Source organism: Rhyacophila brunnea, unplaced genomic scaffold, assembly GCF_057557595.1.
Source record: "Rhyacophila brunnea isolate RB1 unplaced genomic scaffold, BYU_Rbru_1.0 scaffold_17, whole genome shotgun sequence".
Lineage (NCBI taxonomy): Eukaryota > Metazoa > Arthropoda > Insecta > Trichoptera > Rhyacophilidae > Rhyacophila > Rhyacophila brunnea.
In genome coordinates this window covers 31,404,141-31,422,182 of record NW_028232827.1, presented here as the reverse complement: position 1 = coordinate 31,422,182, position 18,042 = coordinate 31,404,141, and the positions used below count along the sequence as shown (strand labels likewise).

The window sequence follows — 18,042 nt, the reverse complement described above, 5'->3', positions numbered from 1 at the left end:
GCGGTTTGGTGGGACCATTAACTTCAATGCTAAATTAAAAATACAGAAGGAAACATAAAACTTATTGATTTCCCCGGAAATCTTGGAATTCGTTCTCAATTTCCCGTATCAAAACGGAAAACAAAATTGCATATATACATAATTTTGAAAACACTTCTGAGAAAATATATTACAACCGATAGAAAAAATCTTTTTGGAAAAATTAGGACACCCCACAAGAATCGAACCTGCATCTCTCGGGTATCGCGCCCGCGCACATAGTCCACAGTCATACTTATTTACGACGAATTTTAACTATTGGACTTTTTAATATGCCAAGAGATGCAGAGGTGTCTTACTTTTTTCAAAAAGATTTCTTCTATTGGTTATAGTATATTTTCTCAGAAGTGTTTTCAAAATTATTTATGTTCAATAATTAGAATGTTACATTCTTGAATCTTGTGCGAATAAATAGTTAATTAAAACTGCATATTTTTCTCTGTTCACTTACTTGGGATAGTTACATGTCAATTGTACATATTACATTTCACCGTGAATTGTGATATGACTAACTACATTTATGTACAAATTTCCGGGCACGACTTGGGCTGCATTACTAGCTTTCCAGGACTGCATACTGAGGGTTGGACACGCCTTTCTTATATGTTCCGTTCCGCTGTGGTGTGGCGTTGTTTATATCAATATGTACATATGTTTTAGAAACGAACCGATTTTCCATTCCCGCAATTCCGTTTAGTTTAGCCAGACACTATGAGTAAATAAATTGAAATTGCATTTTAAATAATAGAATTACTTATTTATGAAAAACTCCTCTCTTCCTGTGTGTCCCAGCTTGTAAGCGTAATTTATAATTTATTCGAACATACTATGTACATGTTTTCTTATGTTATTGTTATCATGTGTTTAGGTGCTGAAGATAGAAGACAGTTCAGCTTCGAAGATGAGGATGATCTCCTGCAGTATGCTATTCAGCAAAGCCTTATTGATGCTGGCAGTGAGCGGGATGAGGTATATTTTAATTTTAGATATTTATATTGACAATATTCTTAATTCTTCTGCATTCCTTTTCAGTGTGGCTAGCATTTTTTTTTCTTTAAGTTTATGATCTGGTTCACTAGTGATTTTAAAAATGGGCACTTCAGCCTCCTTGGGGACTTGGGACTAGAAGACTCAACGAGATGTTGAATGGCATTGGGATGGGATCCCCAAGAGACAAAAAATACAATTTAATACATCAGGTTTTTACCTGTATGAATCATTTAGTGTTTTGGAGAGTCTTTATGTCGCATTTAAATGATTTTCCTGTGAGTAATACTCTCTACTTGTATAAAAACAAAAATTGTATTTCGATATTTTTTTTAATTGAAATGAAAATTTTCACTGTAGATAATAATTATAATATTAATATGTAGGTACCAACGTCGCCGGATAATTATTTTACCAAATCAGGATTTTTACCATGTGAAATCGGGAATGAGGAGCAAAAAGCGAGACAACCTAAAAAATGCATAGTTCGATACTTCTAATGTTTACTTCTATAATATCTATCATAAATGACATAACGCAAACTATCAAATTAATAATATTAAACAATATTTTTCCCGACGCTCGCCTATTTGCACTTGGCTGAAGATTTTACTTCTTGAAGAGTTTTTTTCTGCTGCTTAACGGCCCACATGCCCAACGTAGGTCAAAATGGAGATTTTATGGTATTTTCAGAGCATAAGCCTGGACATTCCTTAAACGTTGTAGATAATCTATTTGTATAATTTTGAATCCTTATTATCCTTTATATTTATTTTAAACATTTGATGATTGCATAAAGTATTTTTATTACATAAAATAGTATTCTTTTAAACCTCTCGATTTAATGTTTTTTTGATTTTTTAGGTTTATTAATTTTTGTACGCATTTACAAAACCATTAGTAAAATTTATGTTGACATTATTATAGTGAAATATTTACGATAAAAAATCTGAATAATTTGTTGAATAATCGTGAAAAAGCATAAAAATTGGGATGTTTGGCAACGCTGATATGCACCCATAATTTTTGACTGACATTATCGGGGAAGTGCTAGTGGAATATATGTTTTATTGTGTGAAGATTTTATAAAAGTGTTCAAATACATTCTAGGTTGATATTTGGGAAGCACTCAAAGCTCAGCGGCCGTCTCGTCCAACTACACCTAATCTTATAAGCGAGGAAGAGAGACAACTGCAAAGGTAATGATTGTAATAATATATAGAGGTGTTCCTTCGTAAGGACATGTTGCCGAAAAGTGTATCCTGGGCCATGATTGGATAATCTGTGAGGCAATGCTGACATAACTATTTAGCAAAAATTATGGTTTGCAATTCCAGGATTCTGTTTGATTTCTTAATCCTAGGTAAAAGGGATTGAAAATGCCAAATGTCTTGCATTTGCTGATGTCAAAATGCTGAATGTCAGACCTAAATACTTTTCATTTTAAATTTAGTTACAATACTATTTTAAATGTGAAAGACTTGAATTTCAGAGGCAGTCCTATGCCATACCAAAACATGCCCCGTCGCGCCTCAACCCCAGGAATGTGTTCCCGTTCTTTGTCTCCCGCCCCCAGCCATCTTCCCGCTCGCTACAGCCCCACCCCCACTCCTTATGAGCAAGTCCGCAATTACCTCACCCCCGGTAGAAAACAAAAAACCTCCAAGACTACGCTAACTCCCAAATATTTGTAGTAAATTGTTATTGTGTGATTAATCCAAATATTAGGTTGAGTTGTGCTAATGGGAACAATTCCGGAGTATACTGGTAAAAGGAGATAAGTCAAAACTGTCCTTTGGCTATTCTTGTCGTCCAGTGTGCTAGGCACTAGGTCAGGGATGGCGAACCTTTTTGAGAAGTCGGTCGAATTTTGTTTATTATTTTTTTTAGTACTAGCTCGTGGGTCACTGAGTCACATATTTCAAAATATATCCATAAAAGGAAATAGCGCTGCAGGCGATTTTTTTTTATTAGAGAATATTTATTTGTACCCCTCCGAATACTAAAAAACAAAGAAATAATATGAATAGAAAGATATAGGAATAATGTATTATTTAAGTATCAAACTACATTTACCGATTGTTTAAAATAGTTGTGTCGAATAAAATAAATAAACGAAAATTTATCAATAAAGTCGCTTTACTAAACTTGGTTACTATCCACTTGGATACCAATTGATTTATTTAAGAATGTTCATTTAATCTGACGAATCCGGTCCTGAATTTTGATAAAATTGTTTACATGGCAAAATACACACACAGTCGTTTTATTCTTTTCAATCACACCATATTTATCAAACCGTTTTGCTGGAACTTGTATCATTTGTTTTTATTTTTTTAACCGCCGACATAATATAGGGCTACAACTAAAAATATTTTAGAACACAATAATTTGAAAAGAAATTTCTTATTAACGTACTTGATATACATTCATATGTAGATGAGAAACTTTAATAATAATGTTGAATTAATAAACACCTCTAGACGCGTACGACAAGGCTGCCATTTAGTTCAGCACTGGTACATCTCCCCGTTCTACGATGCAACGAATATGTATGCGCGGTCAAGTTTATGACTAATTGTCATGAGTCATACGCGCTTCGCGACAAATGGACGAAATACAACGTTTTACGACCATGTACCTCATACACAGGTGTATTGATACGATAGAAAATTAGCTAGCCAATGTCCACATTGAAATACTTTGTTATAAATTCGACATTAGATATAATATATACTTTGTTTTTAATATTTTTGATTGTCTGTTCTCTCTTTTATGATATAAAAAATAAGTTTATAAAAATCAACGCGTGGGTCATTTAAAAAGCCTGCGTGGGTCAGTGTCTGACCCGCAGGTTCGCCATCCCTGCACTAGGTTATCGTATGAGGGATTCCGGGTTCAATTGGTGATGAAGTCATAATACATACATTTTTATTTGATAGTATACCCAGGGCGTTTTTGTGATAAGTTTCGCTACTGTAATTGATGCCTCGTGGTTTGCTATAGAATTAAAACAAAATAACACAATGTATTACAAAGATTTATCTACTAAATGAAAAGAACAAGACTGTTGATCTCGATAGTTTTTTTAAAATACCGTTTTGACATATCTCCCTTTTCCTTGAGACAACATAATTACATCTTTGAGTATACTTTCATACTATGTCGGAAGATGTTAAATGAATTTTGGACTAATTTTTATTTACGCCAATTGCACCATGTTGAATATTTATAGATTAAGTGACATCCAGAACTATAAACCAAAATCATGCATCCAAGCTTTTTTTTAAATTTCAGTTTGGTATTTAGTTTAAAATATGTAGGTATGTATATGTTATAACTTACTTAAGCTGGCAAAAATTCTAAGCAAATTATACAAGTTTTGCGAGAATGTCACTTAGTCTATAAATGCCTTCATTTAATAAGTTAATGGTAAATTCTGTACCAATTAGTTACCTATCGATTCAGTGTGATTTCAGTTTATTTCTGAAGATGTTTGATGGTTCGATTGCAGTTTAATCTACAGTACCCACTCAAACCCAGCACCATTACTATTATTTCACAGTAAATAATATATAACATTGTAAGGCACATTGCACATAAAATTCAAGAATAAATGGTTTTGCTACCCCTTAATTAAAAATATTCAAGGTTTTTGAGTTATATTTATTTTTAGGTGTGTTTAAGAAAACTAAATGTTTAAGAAAATCTGTTTGTATAGAGACGAGCCTAAATGTTTGTAAGTGCAGCTGAAAAAAGGATCTCATGCCTACTAAATTTCATTAAAACTGAAGAGTTAACACAATTATTGCGTTAAATGTGTGTTTAATCATTGCAAGGATAAAATGAGATTCTCTTTAAAAAGTCTGTTTGAAGGGGATAGGTGAAGAACATGTTATGTCACATTTTTGATTTTTTTTAAACTGGCAATGTAGTCTCGTAGATCGAATCGAGTACTACAATATGGTATTTTAATTTCGGCATTAACAGTACCTAATATGTAGTTATAGAGCATTGAAAATTATCATACAGACTAAAAACAAGAAATGTCCATTTCGATCAGGGTAAAATCATGTATTGTCTATGGTCTACATTCATTTCAAAATTGACACTCTTGATAGTGCATCGGAATCATAAATCAAAAGTCTCCTCCTGTGAAACGCCGGACGAACGGATGAGCACTATAAGCAATGCCAGATAAAAATCGATGCTCTTTAGGCCATCCGCTCACGTGAATACTCAAAAAAGATGAGACTGTAACTCCAGTATCCAGCTAATGTATTTCAATGGCAGCTCGCTGACGGCAAGATTGGAATCTCTCAGTTTCAAAACGTCCACGACCGAAACCGATGAGACGCGATATGCTAGTCTCTCAGTTTCCAGTCACCTATAAAACAGTGGTACCAATATCAGTAGATTCGATGAAAAATCATATTTTTGATTGGTAGCACTTAACTAAACAAGCAATAACAAGTCAAGACGTCAAAAGTTAAAGATGGGTGAACCGATTTTTAATTTAAAATATGTGAGAGATGTTGAGAAATACTCCTGCCTGTATGATTACAGGTTGCCAGAATATTCCCGTAAAGATATTATGGAAAAAGCTTAGAATGAAGTAGGAAAGACAATGGGTTTGGCAGTTTGAGGTTAAGAGATTATTAGGCTTCAATATCGCCGTGAGCGACGCATCAGTCACTGGCCAGATTATGAGTTCCATCACCAACCAGTTTGTCAGATTTTAGTTTCTGCGTGAACGGATGGCTTTACAGTCGTTGACTTTGTCTTTAATCGACAATATCTCAGTTTGACATAACATATTCTTCTTCCGTACTCCTCATTTATAATCACACCATTTAGGTGTTTTCTCCATTTTGCAGCAAAAATACTAATTTACCTTTATTATAATAAAATAGGTTAATATAACTACTGGTTCTGACTCATCTTCCAGTTCCTTTAGGAAAATCAACATGGATTTAAAATATGTACTAACTTGAGTTATTTCCCTTTTTACAGTAATTTAAGATTATTTGTAGTTAAAAAAAAATCTTTGTGGTTACGGTTTTGTGTTGTATCATAGCTGAATGTAAGCTAGTTTGCCGCTTGTAATGTAGACCATGCCTAATCCCTGATAGGGCCATCCAAGCCAGCCTGGCGAGCTGCAGGCCCGGCGCTCCGAGGGGCGACGAATACGACAGCCCCCCCTCACCCGCCACCCCTGTCTCTACGGATCCTGACCTCCTGGAAGCCCTCATGCTCAGCGAGAGAGAGAGGGAGGCAGACGAGAGAGAGAGGCTAAGAGAGGAAGCTGAACTCGCCGCGATACTGGAAATGTCGTTACTTGATAAATAATTATCAGTGTATCGTTATCATTTACATAGTGAATTTATTGTTTTATTCAACTGGCTGTTAGGTTTTGTATTATTCATTAAAGGGAATGAAATTGTAATTGTTATCCGTTTTAGAAATGATATAAAGTGCTTGATTTCAAAATCTGCTAAATTTGATTATAATTTGTGAGATAATTAATTAATTAATAACAATTACATATTTACACAATACTGCTACAGTACTCTCTTAGTAATCCGCCACCCCAAAAACAAGACAAGTGTCTAATTAGTGGCGGCGGCGGATTATAGTGCATATGTACAAAATATGGTAAAAATTAAAACAGGTATTAAATTTGGTAAAAATAGTTTTTTTGAGAAATTTGTACTAGCAAATTACGGTTTTATTTATAATCAAAGTCAAGTATTTATTAAATTATACATATTTTATACTAAGTTTATTAACTACATATACGTGTACTAAATATACACAACCAGTTGTTCAGTGAAGCAGATATTCTTGAATGGCTTAGGATTCCTGGCTTTCCCTTTACGAAGGAGAAGTTTCCAAAATAAACCCATCTCATCTGCTACTGAATTCAGCAATCGAATACCGGCGAATTATAGAGCTTGATTTTGTGCTTTCCAACTAGTAAAAATAACGGCGGATTATAGTAGTTGTCGGATAATCACGCGGCGGATTACTGAGAGTGTACTGTATAATGAAATCAGTAAATTAAAAAATAATGTCAACCATTTCACCTTATATCTAATACTGTGTAAAATCATTTTAGCAAGTTTTGAAATTAAGAATTGATTCACATCAATGTGACGATGATGTAAATCTACTATAACTAGCAACACTGGGCTCAGATGAGTGTTGTCTTGTACCATACTATTATAGAAATCAGAAAGCTTGCAGAAGAACAATTTTTAAAGAAATAGTCATAATATAATAATATGTATGTACACATTTCGAAAATATATTATGTAGTTTTGTTTACTTTCCTGAATTCTTCATTATTTTGAAAATTTTGATACTAAACTTAATAAAGTGAAATATTCCAACGGTAGATAGAGTTATTATTAATGCCAAGAGGTTATATCTGTTGCTTATATGAAAGGAAAATGGCGATAAGTCTTAAAAAAATGAGAATAATATTTAATACACGAGAAAAACGATAAGTTGAATCAACGCATCGGAATTTGTAAATTCCGTACAAAATGGTCAAAAACTCAATTTTCTTTTGGTTGTTCTGAAAAGTAGTAATTTTAGACATATCTCCCTTTTCCTTTCGCACACAAATATATTCTTTTCATTTGAAGGTTGTAGTTGCAATATTCTTTTATAAATTAAATTTCTCGACGTGCTTCAATTAATAAACATATTTGTTATGTCCACATAATATTATGTTTAAGTTACGATTAATTTTTTGCTCAATTCAGTGACGTATTGAGATATACCCTCCATTTTTTTGTTTAGTTTAGCTACATATGTTTATTTTTTATATGTATTAAGCACAGACATCTCAGTTCATTTTGAGCGATTGCATGTTGTACAACAGAAATATCTTTTGATAGTCACTATTAATTTGTCTGTACATAACTTAAATGAAAATATAGATAATATTAATCTTTCGCAATGAATTATTTTTAAATGTAATCCTTTCCACCAATGTCTGTTATTGCAAATTATTTGAAAATGATTTAAGAGGTTTTATTGCATTATTCCTTTATTCTAGTTACGATTAATATATTATGTATCATTTATCCCTATAAAATACAGTGGCTTCTATATTACAGTTTCTTTCTGTGGGTTTTACCGGTGTACATACAGCTATAGTCTGTAATTGAAGGTGGCAAATTCAACTCGATCTTCCTCAATTTGTAGGACCTTGTTAAAGTTACATTTAAGTAGCCATGCAGGGCTGCCACCATCTGTTTATGAAAAAAAATGTCGCCTTAAGTTACACAAAGGCGTAAAAAGATCTTACTCGTATATCAGCTACACATATTAAGTTCCATATACATGACGCCCTTCTTACATAAATTATAACCGTAAATTACCGATCATTAACGTCGCGCACTTCGATAATTCACAATAATTTTTTTTATGATCACACTGGCATTATAACAATAACACCAGTATATAATAAAAAGTGAATCCCTCGTGATGATGACCTCTGAATAAAGGAACGACTGATGCTGAGAGACACATTCAAGAAGTTTAAAATTCAAGCCACCCCTCTATGTGTGTAGCGTATATAACATATGTGGGCATGCCTTAAATTTAAACAGGTGTTCCATCGGAGATTTTCCATTTCATCATATTATCTCTAAATACACCCTACCATTATTTGCAGTCTATGTTTCGTAGTTGAGACCGGCTCCCGGGGGGGGAGGAACTCTTCTGGCCTTACCCATTCTTTGAGGCTTAACACATTTCTATATAGACAGACGATCTCTGAAAAGTGTGGTTTTTGCCATAAAGCTGGCTTCTTCTGGATGTGGGTCATATTTTATACAGTTTGTACCCATACATTATGTGGATCATTCGTTCTCATGGGTATTTCTCAATGTGAACTGCTTTTAAAGGGATGGGCAACTCTGTATTGTGACTGACTTGTTATAATGGCCACATTGGGAATTCAATATATCTCTACTCTTGCGTACCTAAATAATGACATATTGGTAGCAATATAGAAGTCGCACTGTAACATGCATGGTTTTGTATTGCTACTGTATAATGTAGTTATCACCAAAATGTATTATTTAACACATTTATTTTAATTTTTTGTCTCATTATTTGTATTAATCTAAATTTGTATTGCTATGGATCTGCTGCTCATAAAATTAATTTTATTTACCTTAACTGTTGATCAACAGACACCAAATATTAAATCTTATATGATATTTTAACTACTTCAAATCATTCTTTTAATATGTCGGTATTTTTCATATTTTTTAATAATATTCATAGCTCAAAAATCAAGAGATTGGTGCAATTAAAAGATCTGTCAAGTATAAATCATTTTATTTACTTTGAATGAAAAGTTTTAGTAATAAAATAACATGTTATTATTTTGATTAAACTGTCAAATGCCTAATATTTTTATTGTGATACGTCTGGATACATATTTCAATTTTTAGTATTATTATTGTAATGCATTGTATTGGTTCCTATCCACTGGTGAATTTGACCAATCATCTATCTGTCTACTAATAATAATTATTATGACCAAATATTTAATATTCCAAATATCTCTATTTTACTTTACGCCTTTCGAATAATTAATTAATTTAATTTGAACTTAGTTTTAATGTTTATGTGATATTTATCTTCAATTCTTGAAATGGTCTCCTTTGAGGCAAAACTCACTATCAGCAGATACATGATTTTGACATAAACTTATTAATACTTTTTGAAAGTTTAAAAGTGTATAAAAAAATCATTTTTCTTTTTTACATATATTATGTTTTCACTCTGAATAGGATTGATAATTCATTGGCGGATGCCAATTTGCATGTTAAACAACTCAAATCTGCCTTTCTATAGATAGTGAGTTTTGCCTGAATGGCGATGAAATATTATTTGTATTATTAACATATAGTTTTTATTGAATAGTTGACATTTTTGCATGAGAAAATGTGTGGATAATTTTGGATAACTTTATAGATTCAAAAAAGAGGTTTTGGCATGTTCGGATGAGTTTGTTTTTGGATAATGATTTGAACTGTCATTTTGTATTTCTAGAACAAGTGAAATTTTTTCCAAAATGAGATAAGTAATTATTATAGTCTTTGTTTTTAAATATGCACAGATTGGATGTTTTGAGAAAATCGAATTTCAAAGATTTAAAGGCGAAATGTAGATAGGTACATTATGTATTTGAATGAGACATGTTTTCTTATCATGTACCCTATTTGGACATACAATATTTTTATAGCATAAAGATGTGATACAGAGAGATGTTTTATGCATAATAACCAGAGCTGTTGGAATCCCCAAACTTTTTTACGCTTCGATTCCAGCGTAAAAATCAAATGAGGTTCGGTTCTGGTTCATTAAAAAAACAATTACCTACCTACCCCATTAGCGTTAACATCAATAGGTAGGTAGGTACCTACTCAAAAACTAGATGTGTATAATATTTTTTTATGATATCCTTACCACACGAAGAATATGGATGTCACAGTTTGTGGGCATTAATCACGTTGGTAAAAAAATGCAAAACATTACGTTAGAATGTATAATAATTTTGTTTTTGGTAAAACTTCAGAATATGTGAAAAATGAAACCTGAGAAACCACAACATTTTTAAGAGGTTTCTGTTGCAAAATAATTAAGCTATAATGACAACTCAATTTTGGTATAAACTGAACACACTACTTTTTGTGCACTAAACTATCAATATGTATGCAATCAGCACAACGGCAGTTTAATTTAACTAAATTTTTTAACTAGGAGTATTCATCACTTGATCTATAAATATATAATGCAATTCAATTTTTCATGATTTTTTTTCTTTTCTCTATTTAAAAAAATACAGTCAATGCCTCAGTCTGATGTTGCCAACACTCACAATAATATATATACATTTTTTTTGTTTGCTCATCACTAAAATTAACAAATATTTCCTTTAAAAAAATTTGGCGGTGAAATAAAATGACCCACGCAAGGATAATGTTATTGATTATTATAACGCTTACTAAGTGTAATATTATTTTTTTAAAACTAAAGTAACCTTCATGATCATTGTTCATTATGCGTCAGCTAATTGACATTATAGCAATTATAAACAATATAAAGTAATCTCAAAGTATATACATTACAAGTTAACTTTACTACAGTGTGTAATTTTTTATTTATTCGAGTTTTAATTTAGCATTTTTGGGAGATTGCATAATCATCAATCTATCGTATGAATATAATATGCTTTCAGATATTGTTTCTTATGGTTCAAATTCATTATCATCACATTATGTGCTGTCACGGTGACAAATTTAGTCTATGGTTTCGTCATTCCACAGAATATTTTGAACGATCACTATCTCTATAAATTCAATGATAGAGAGTGCCAATTCTAATGTATTAGTATTTTGAATTACTATTAATTATTCATGCTAATTTCGATTAACTTTAACAGTTTCTAGGTGTGCGACGTTAAAATAACTCGCGAAATTGCATCCATAGATAATATTTTGAACAGAAACCAACCAGGCGACCATAGGTAATGGACGTAAACAACAGACATAGGCAATAATTTAATAGAAAATCCACAGAGAAAACCACTAAAAACAAAGAATGATGCGAGTCGAAAATGTGTAGGCCCGCAGAGAAAAAAACGCGTGTAGCGTGATACGCGTGAGGTGACCTCATTGTTGTTCTGGCGATATCAACAGATTTTGCTAATTGACAATGTTCGTTTATAGGTGCAAAAAATCAGTCTGATAACATTTTAAATACCACGACATTACACATTTTTTTCCCATAATGGTAGCTTACTGTAACAGCACATAGCGTAATGATATTGTATTTGAAGCATTATCTGTTTATTAATAATTAAAATAAAACACATTATATAGTACTTAATATAATTTTAAAATGTTTAGGACCAGCTGTGTCCTTATTTAAACTGCAAAATGGTAACTTTTTAGTAGTATGTTTTCAATAAATTTTAATGACACCACAACGTTGATTTAAATGCTGGAATCGTATTTTTTTAGTTATGCCTGTAAAATATTGATTGATTTTTTTTTCTATATTTTTTTAATATCTTATTTAATAAAGGCAATCCAAGACAAAATAGCAAAAAATGCAGTTCCGACCTTTTACGTAGGAGGTGTCGAGATATTGTTAACTGATACAAAAAAAACATTTGTAAATGTAATGTAATTCAAACAGAACCCATTAATATAACTTTCTACATATTATATTAATGGATTCTGCGAGAGATCGTCTGTAAATGATGTCATTAATTGTCAGTATTTTTGACATCCCCTATCTAAATTATGTCACATATTTAAACACCCCACCAACAAATTCATTGAAAATGATTGATTTCAGTATTATTGTGTTCTCATGGAATATTTTATTCTCGGAAAAAATACAATTTTATTTTCTTAGTTTTGTGACATCACATTTGTACAGCCCCCTCCGCCAATCTTAGGGTGTGACATCATATATGAACGACCCCTGAGGTAATGTAAATTGAATTGTCTTTGAAATCAAAATTAACGGAATGAATTAAAAATTATGGGTATAATTCTTGGATATATTTTGATTGGCTGGCGTATAACAGACAAGTACCTATATAAAACTTATTAGAAATTGATTTTTTTACATGTTTTATGTATAACAATGTAATAGTCATACGTAGAATGTGTTGTTTCCATTATATTGGTTATATTATGTTATAATTTATAATAAATAATTTATTGTTAATGAATAAATACTACTCTTTATAAATCTTGTGCTTTATTTTATGTTATATCAATTCTTTAGCCCTTTCTTCTTTTACGGAACTATAGCCCTTGGTGTACCTGGGTGCTAATTTAAGGCGACTTCGCCATTCTGTCCGGTCTCCTGCATCCTACTCCAGTTATCTATCCCAAGCGTTGACATTGACTTACAGTGATAGAGTACCTTTAGAGGAATGTAAGCGGGGGAGGGGGGGTAGTCAATAAAAGGTGTACAGCAGTGACGTCCCGTGGGAGTAGGCAGATTGAGCGTCGCTTGGGGGCGGCAGATACTCGAAGGGCGGCAAATCGAGGAGAATCATTTGGTATTATATAGAAATAGCTACCTAAACTTAGTTATATTATAACCAGAGCTTTGGAGATGTTTTGTTCCGGATGCTTTTTTTTATTATTATCAAGTCGGTACTCGCAGCGATTTTAGTATGAGAGCTAGATGATCCGCTAGAGATTTTTTTATTTTATTTTTGACTGCTCGGTTTCGTATACAAATGCTAATAAACTTGGCGCCTATACACATTATGAATATTTTTATAAATGTAAAACATCACAAACGAATAATAAATCAGTCATAATAATATAATGTCATTTACTCAGATTAAAGAGTTCCTTTCATAACAGTGGTAGGTATACTGCGCAAAAGCCAATAATTATGTCGCGCCGTAGTTATTAAAAGAAAATAATATTATATATTATATCGTCACCGTTCAGGCAAAAGTCACCAACCCTGAAAATGGCAGTTTTGAGTTGAGTATATCACCCGAAGCGTAAAATTATGTTCTTTAAGATGCAAAACTCACCACGGTACATTAGTTAGTAAAATTTTGCTTAAATCCGAATTATTTGTTTTTCACTAAATGACTTTCGATAAAATCTTAACACGCAAAAGTCATTATAGGTGAAAAGACATTATTGACTATATAAAAAAAATAAATCCTTCGTTATAAATATACAAGCAAAAGTCACTATACTATGGATGGTGAGTTTTACTGATCCTTCTTTTGGCTAACATTCTTCAGATTATTAACAAGCAAAAGTCACCAAACCATAATTGAGCTACCTTGCCTCCTTCAAAACCGTCCAGATGTTTTAATTAGCATCAAAAAGTAAAATTACCTTAAAGAAATTATTAAGAAGACATGAGAAAATAATTTAATGTAGATAAAACTTTAAAAACATTAAAATCTGATTTTTCCTGCATTTTCAAACATTCAAATTGCGATATCTCAAAATTATGTTTTTAGGGTTGGTGACTTTTGCCTGAACGGTGACAATATCAACATTGGTAACGAAACAAGGAGAATTTATGGTAGAGATTTATAGGTAGGTACATACCGTATTTTTTAATTTATCCAAATATTTTTGCCAGTCATTCGCGAGATTTAAAAGTTGCCGGATGTACCTATTGCAAATAGATACCTATTCATAATGATTATTAATCCTTATTGACATTTGACATAATCAATTAGTATTCGTGCATATAATAGGTATTTACGTTAAGTACCAGCTAATTGTAATAAAAATGTACACTAGTAGGTAGGAAAATAATACATCTGCGTAGGTATTACTAAATGATACAAACCAAATGTGTCAGACATATCAACCAAATGGCATCTCAGACTCTGGTGATTTGGGTAAGTGTCTAACTAATATTATATTTATTCGCTTATTTATTTATTGATATCTAAATTTAATTTTGTATGTTTCAGCTTAGTGGTAGGTGTATATTTTATTAGTAATGTATCCAAACCATGGCCCCCACAAGGGTGGGCTGACAGGGCTCTAACCTGGGGCTCGGGCTCGATAAGTGAGATAAACACTTATCACAAATTTGCTCTAATAGCAAAAAATTCGCCTGCGGCGCTATTTTCCTTCAATAATGATATTATTTAAAATTATGTGGTTACACAATACAATTTATAATTGTGTAGCGATACTCAAAAACTCCACAATTCAAGTGTATGTATTAAAATATACAAAAAAAACACTAAATATACACATCAATTTTAACGCGTACACCATTTGGAAAACATTACTGTAGAGCGTCACACTGCTTTTATCCTTAGCGATAGGTAGGGGGGGGGGGGCAAAGATCCTAACATGGGGCCCGCTTCAGGATGAGGGGGCCATGCTTCATACAACACATTTCTTAGCTATTGGAGTAATGAAAGGATAATAAAAAAATGGGGCGGCATTTTGACGCTGCCTAGGGGCGGCATTTTGTCTAGGGACGTCACTGGTGTACAGTTGAATAGTCATACTAATTATAGGACTTAGTGAAATTGTGTTTCATCTTTGGCATTTTACTGATTAAGGGGGATCCTATATGCCAACAGAGAACCTAGCGGATTTTTTGATAATTTACAATTTCAACTTTATTAATTAATAAATATGTATCTGAAAACATTAAATAGATTTTTTTTTAATTCAAAGATAAACTTACAATTATAATAAAATGTGAATTCATTGCAGGGTCACATCTTATTACATTAAATTTTATGGTCATATTTATTATTAAAATTTCCAACCAATTCATCGTTTTAGTATTTTTTATATCTATTTAAAAAAATATCGTTTTTATAAAAATATAAATGTGTATAACTTGAAATCCTTTTTATTTGTATCTATCTCTTTTATAGCTAGGTTCTCTGTTGGCATATAGGATCCCCCTTAACATTGCATTAAATAATGAAGCATTTTTTATTTACCAATAATATAATTAATTTTTTTTTCGACCATGTCCGATCCTAATAAGATCATATGGGCCTCCACAGAGTGGAGGTTTGTATTAACAGATTTTGTTTTTACGAGAAATGGTCAGCCACTTGCTCAACCTATACCCTGACTCAAACACAAATTGAAAAACAATATGTGTATTTGCCAGACCCAGGATTCGAACCAGGGACCTACGACGTTATAGGCCACCGCTTAAGTGCCCTCATGCGCCACGTAGGTCAAAATGGAGATTTTCTGCTGTTTTCAGAGCATAAGCCTGGACATTCCTTAAACGTAGATTTATATAATATTGAAGCCTAATTATCCTTTATATTTATTTTAAACATTTGATAACTGCATAAAGTATATTACATAAAATAGTATTCTTTTAAATCTCTCGATCTAATGTTTTAGATTTAGAATATAGTAGTATTTCGATTTATTTTTAGATTATATTTTTAGATTTATTAATTTTATACGCATTTATAAAACCATTAGTAAAATTGTTTACTATTTAAATAATAGAAATATTTACGATAAAAAATTATGTTTATAATCTCTGTGATCCCAAATTTGACAAGAATTAGGCATTTTATTATTCAATAAATTGGCACGATTACCACAATCTAAAAATACTGATTATAAGACCATTCAAATATGATAAAACATCCTACGAAAAATGATTGTTTTATAATAATTATTGCCTAAGAATACGGTAGTATTTATTTTGAAATACGCCATTTCTATTGGCATTTCCCAGTGGTTAAGCTACAACATACGGCCGTAGCCATAAATTGACAAACGGAAACTGAAGTAGGGACTAAGATCGTGTTAACGCACGTGTTTGAACATGTACATAACCGAAAAAAACGATTTATTTTTCAGTTCGGTACGTGTTCAAACACGCGCTCCGGCTCCATTACACCTCTGGTCACTAAGACCGACATTTCACGAAGGTACGAAGATTTAGAAATGAAAAATTCGGAGCACGAAACGAAGTTTAAAAATATCTAATATTCTGACAGGTAATTATTTTAGCAAATCGGGATTCTTTAAATGTGAAATAAAAAAAATCGGGATTTTGCAGCAAAAAGCGGGACAACATAAAACATGCATTGTTTAATATTTATAATGTTTATTTCTATAATATCAATCATAAATGACACAATGCAAACTAAAAAACTGTCGAAATAATAATATTAAACAATATTTCTGTACCTCAGAGGCAGACGGATGCAAATCCAAATACCCAATTGTTCAGGAGAGCCAAAAAACAATTTTTTTTTAAACGAATACTCATAACTTCTAAGAAAATATACATAGAATGATCATTATTTTTATTATTCTAATTCAATTAAAGTACTTCTGGAATATGTAAGAAAGGAATAAATATAATACAATTTTATATCTAAAAAAAATAAAATAAAAAACGTAGTGTGGATTTGCATCCTTCTGCCTCTAAAGATATTTTGTTAATGTGGATTTGTATCTTATTTACCTAGCCAAAATAAAACAATTTATAAGTTAAAAAAAATAATAGGTAAGTATAAATATAACAAAGCAAGTTTTTTTAAATTTTTTATTATGTCATCATCATCATCACCAGCCTGAATCTATTCACTGCTGGATGAAGGCCTCGCTAATCTCCAAGCTGATTCCACTTCTCTCGTTCCTGTGCGTTGCGTTGCCAAGTTTTTCCGCAGAACTTTATCATTTCATCGATCCAGCGGCCTCTAGGTCTACCTTGCGGATGTTTTTTACCTCTTGGATACCACTGGATGACTAAATTTGTCCAACGATCATCCTTTCTTCGAGCCATGTTCCAGCCCATTTCCATTTGAGGTTTTTAGCAAACTCTATCACATCATTAATCCTTGTCTGTTCCCTTATCCACTCATTCCTTTTTTTTGTCCTTTTGCGTTATGCCCAGCATGCACCTTTCCGAGCTGAATGCCATTGATGAGGATCTCTTTTTGGCCCGCAAAGCAGTTGAACATGACTTTATTCTTTGATACATTTATTTTCAAGCCTACTTTGTTGCTTACTCCAACGAGTTACTTCCTTCCTTAGAGGCCTTCTAAGTCTTGCAAACTACTATTTGAGTCGTATAGAATCATATGTAGAACTGTGCACTATTCATCGTTTCGAGAAAATGACGAAAAACGCTTTGTTGGATTTTTGAGTTTTATAAAAGCATAAAATATTTTTCTACTTTTAGAAATTAGAAATACACAACATAATTTACGTATGTCAGAATTCTGATTATTGTAAATAATTAAATATACATGTTTTAAAAATGAAGAGTGCTACATTTGATACTCACATAGTATACAGTTCTGTTTTTGTTACCAAGGTTGTGTAACGTTCTGTATTTGATCCCAAACAATTGTGGATGACGTCACTAAGAAGTAGTTCAAATTTACCAGTGCAGTATATCATTATAATAAAAATAATGTATTTTTTTATTTATTGATTTCAATTTCAATAGGTACCTACATAA

The 18,042-nt window shown here is 32.0% G+C and overlaps 1 protein-coding gene across 1 annotated transcript in view; it reads left to right on the top strand.

The window, feature by feature from the left end:
- LOC147073948 (ankyrin repeat domain-containing protein 13D) overlaps positions 1-7,422 on the top strand; it is a 33,624-nt gene extending 26,202 nt beyond the window's left edge. Inside the window, exons 10-12 of the mRNA XM_085944486.1 lie at positions 908-1,008; positions 2,137-2,225; positions 6,159-7,422. Coding sequence (XP_085800612.1) covers positions 908-1,008; positions 2,137-2,225; positions 6,159-6,375 — 407 coding nt within the window. The 3' untranslated portion in view covers positions 6,376-7,422. The remainder of the gene's footprint in view (positions 1-907; positions 1,009-2,136; positions 2,226-6,158) is intronic.
- Positions 7,423-18,042: the final 10,620 nt, after the last annotated feature.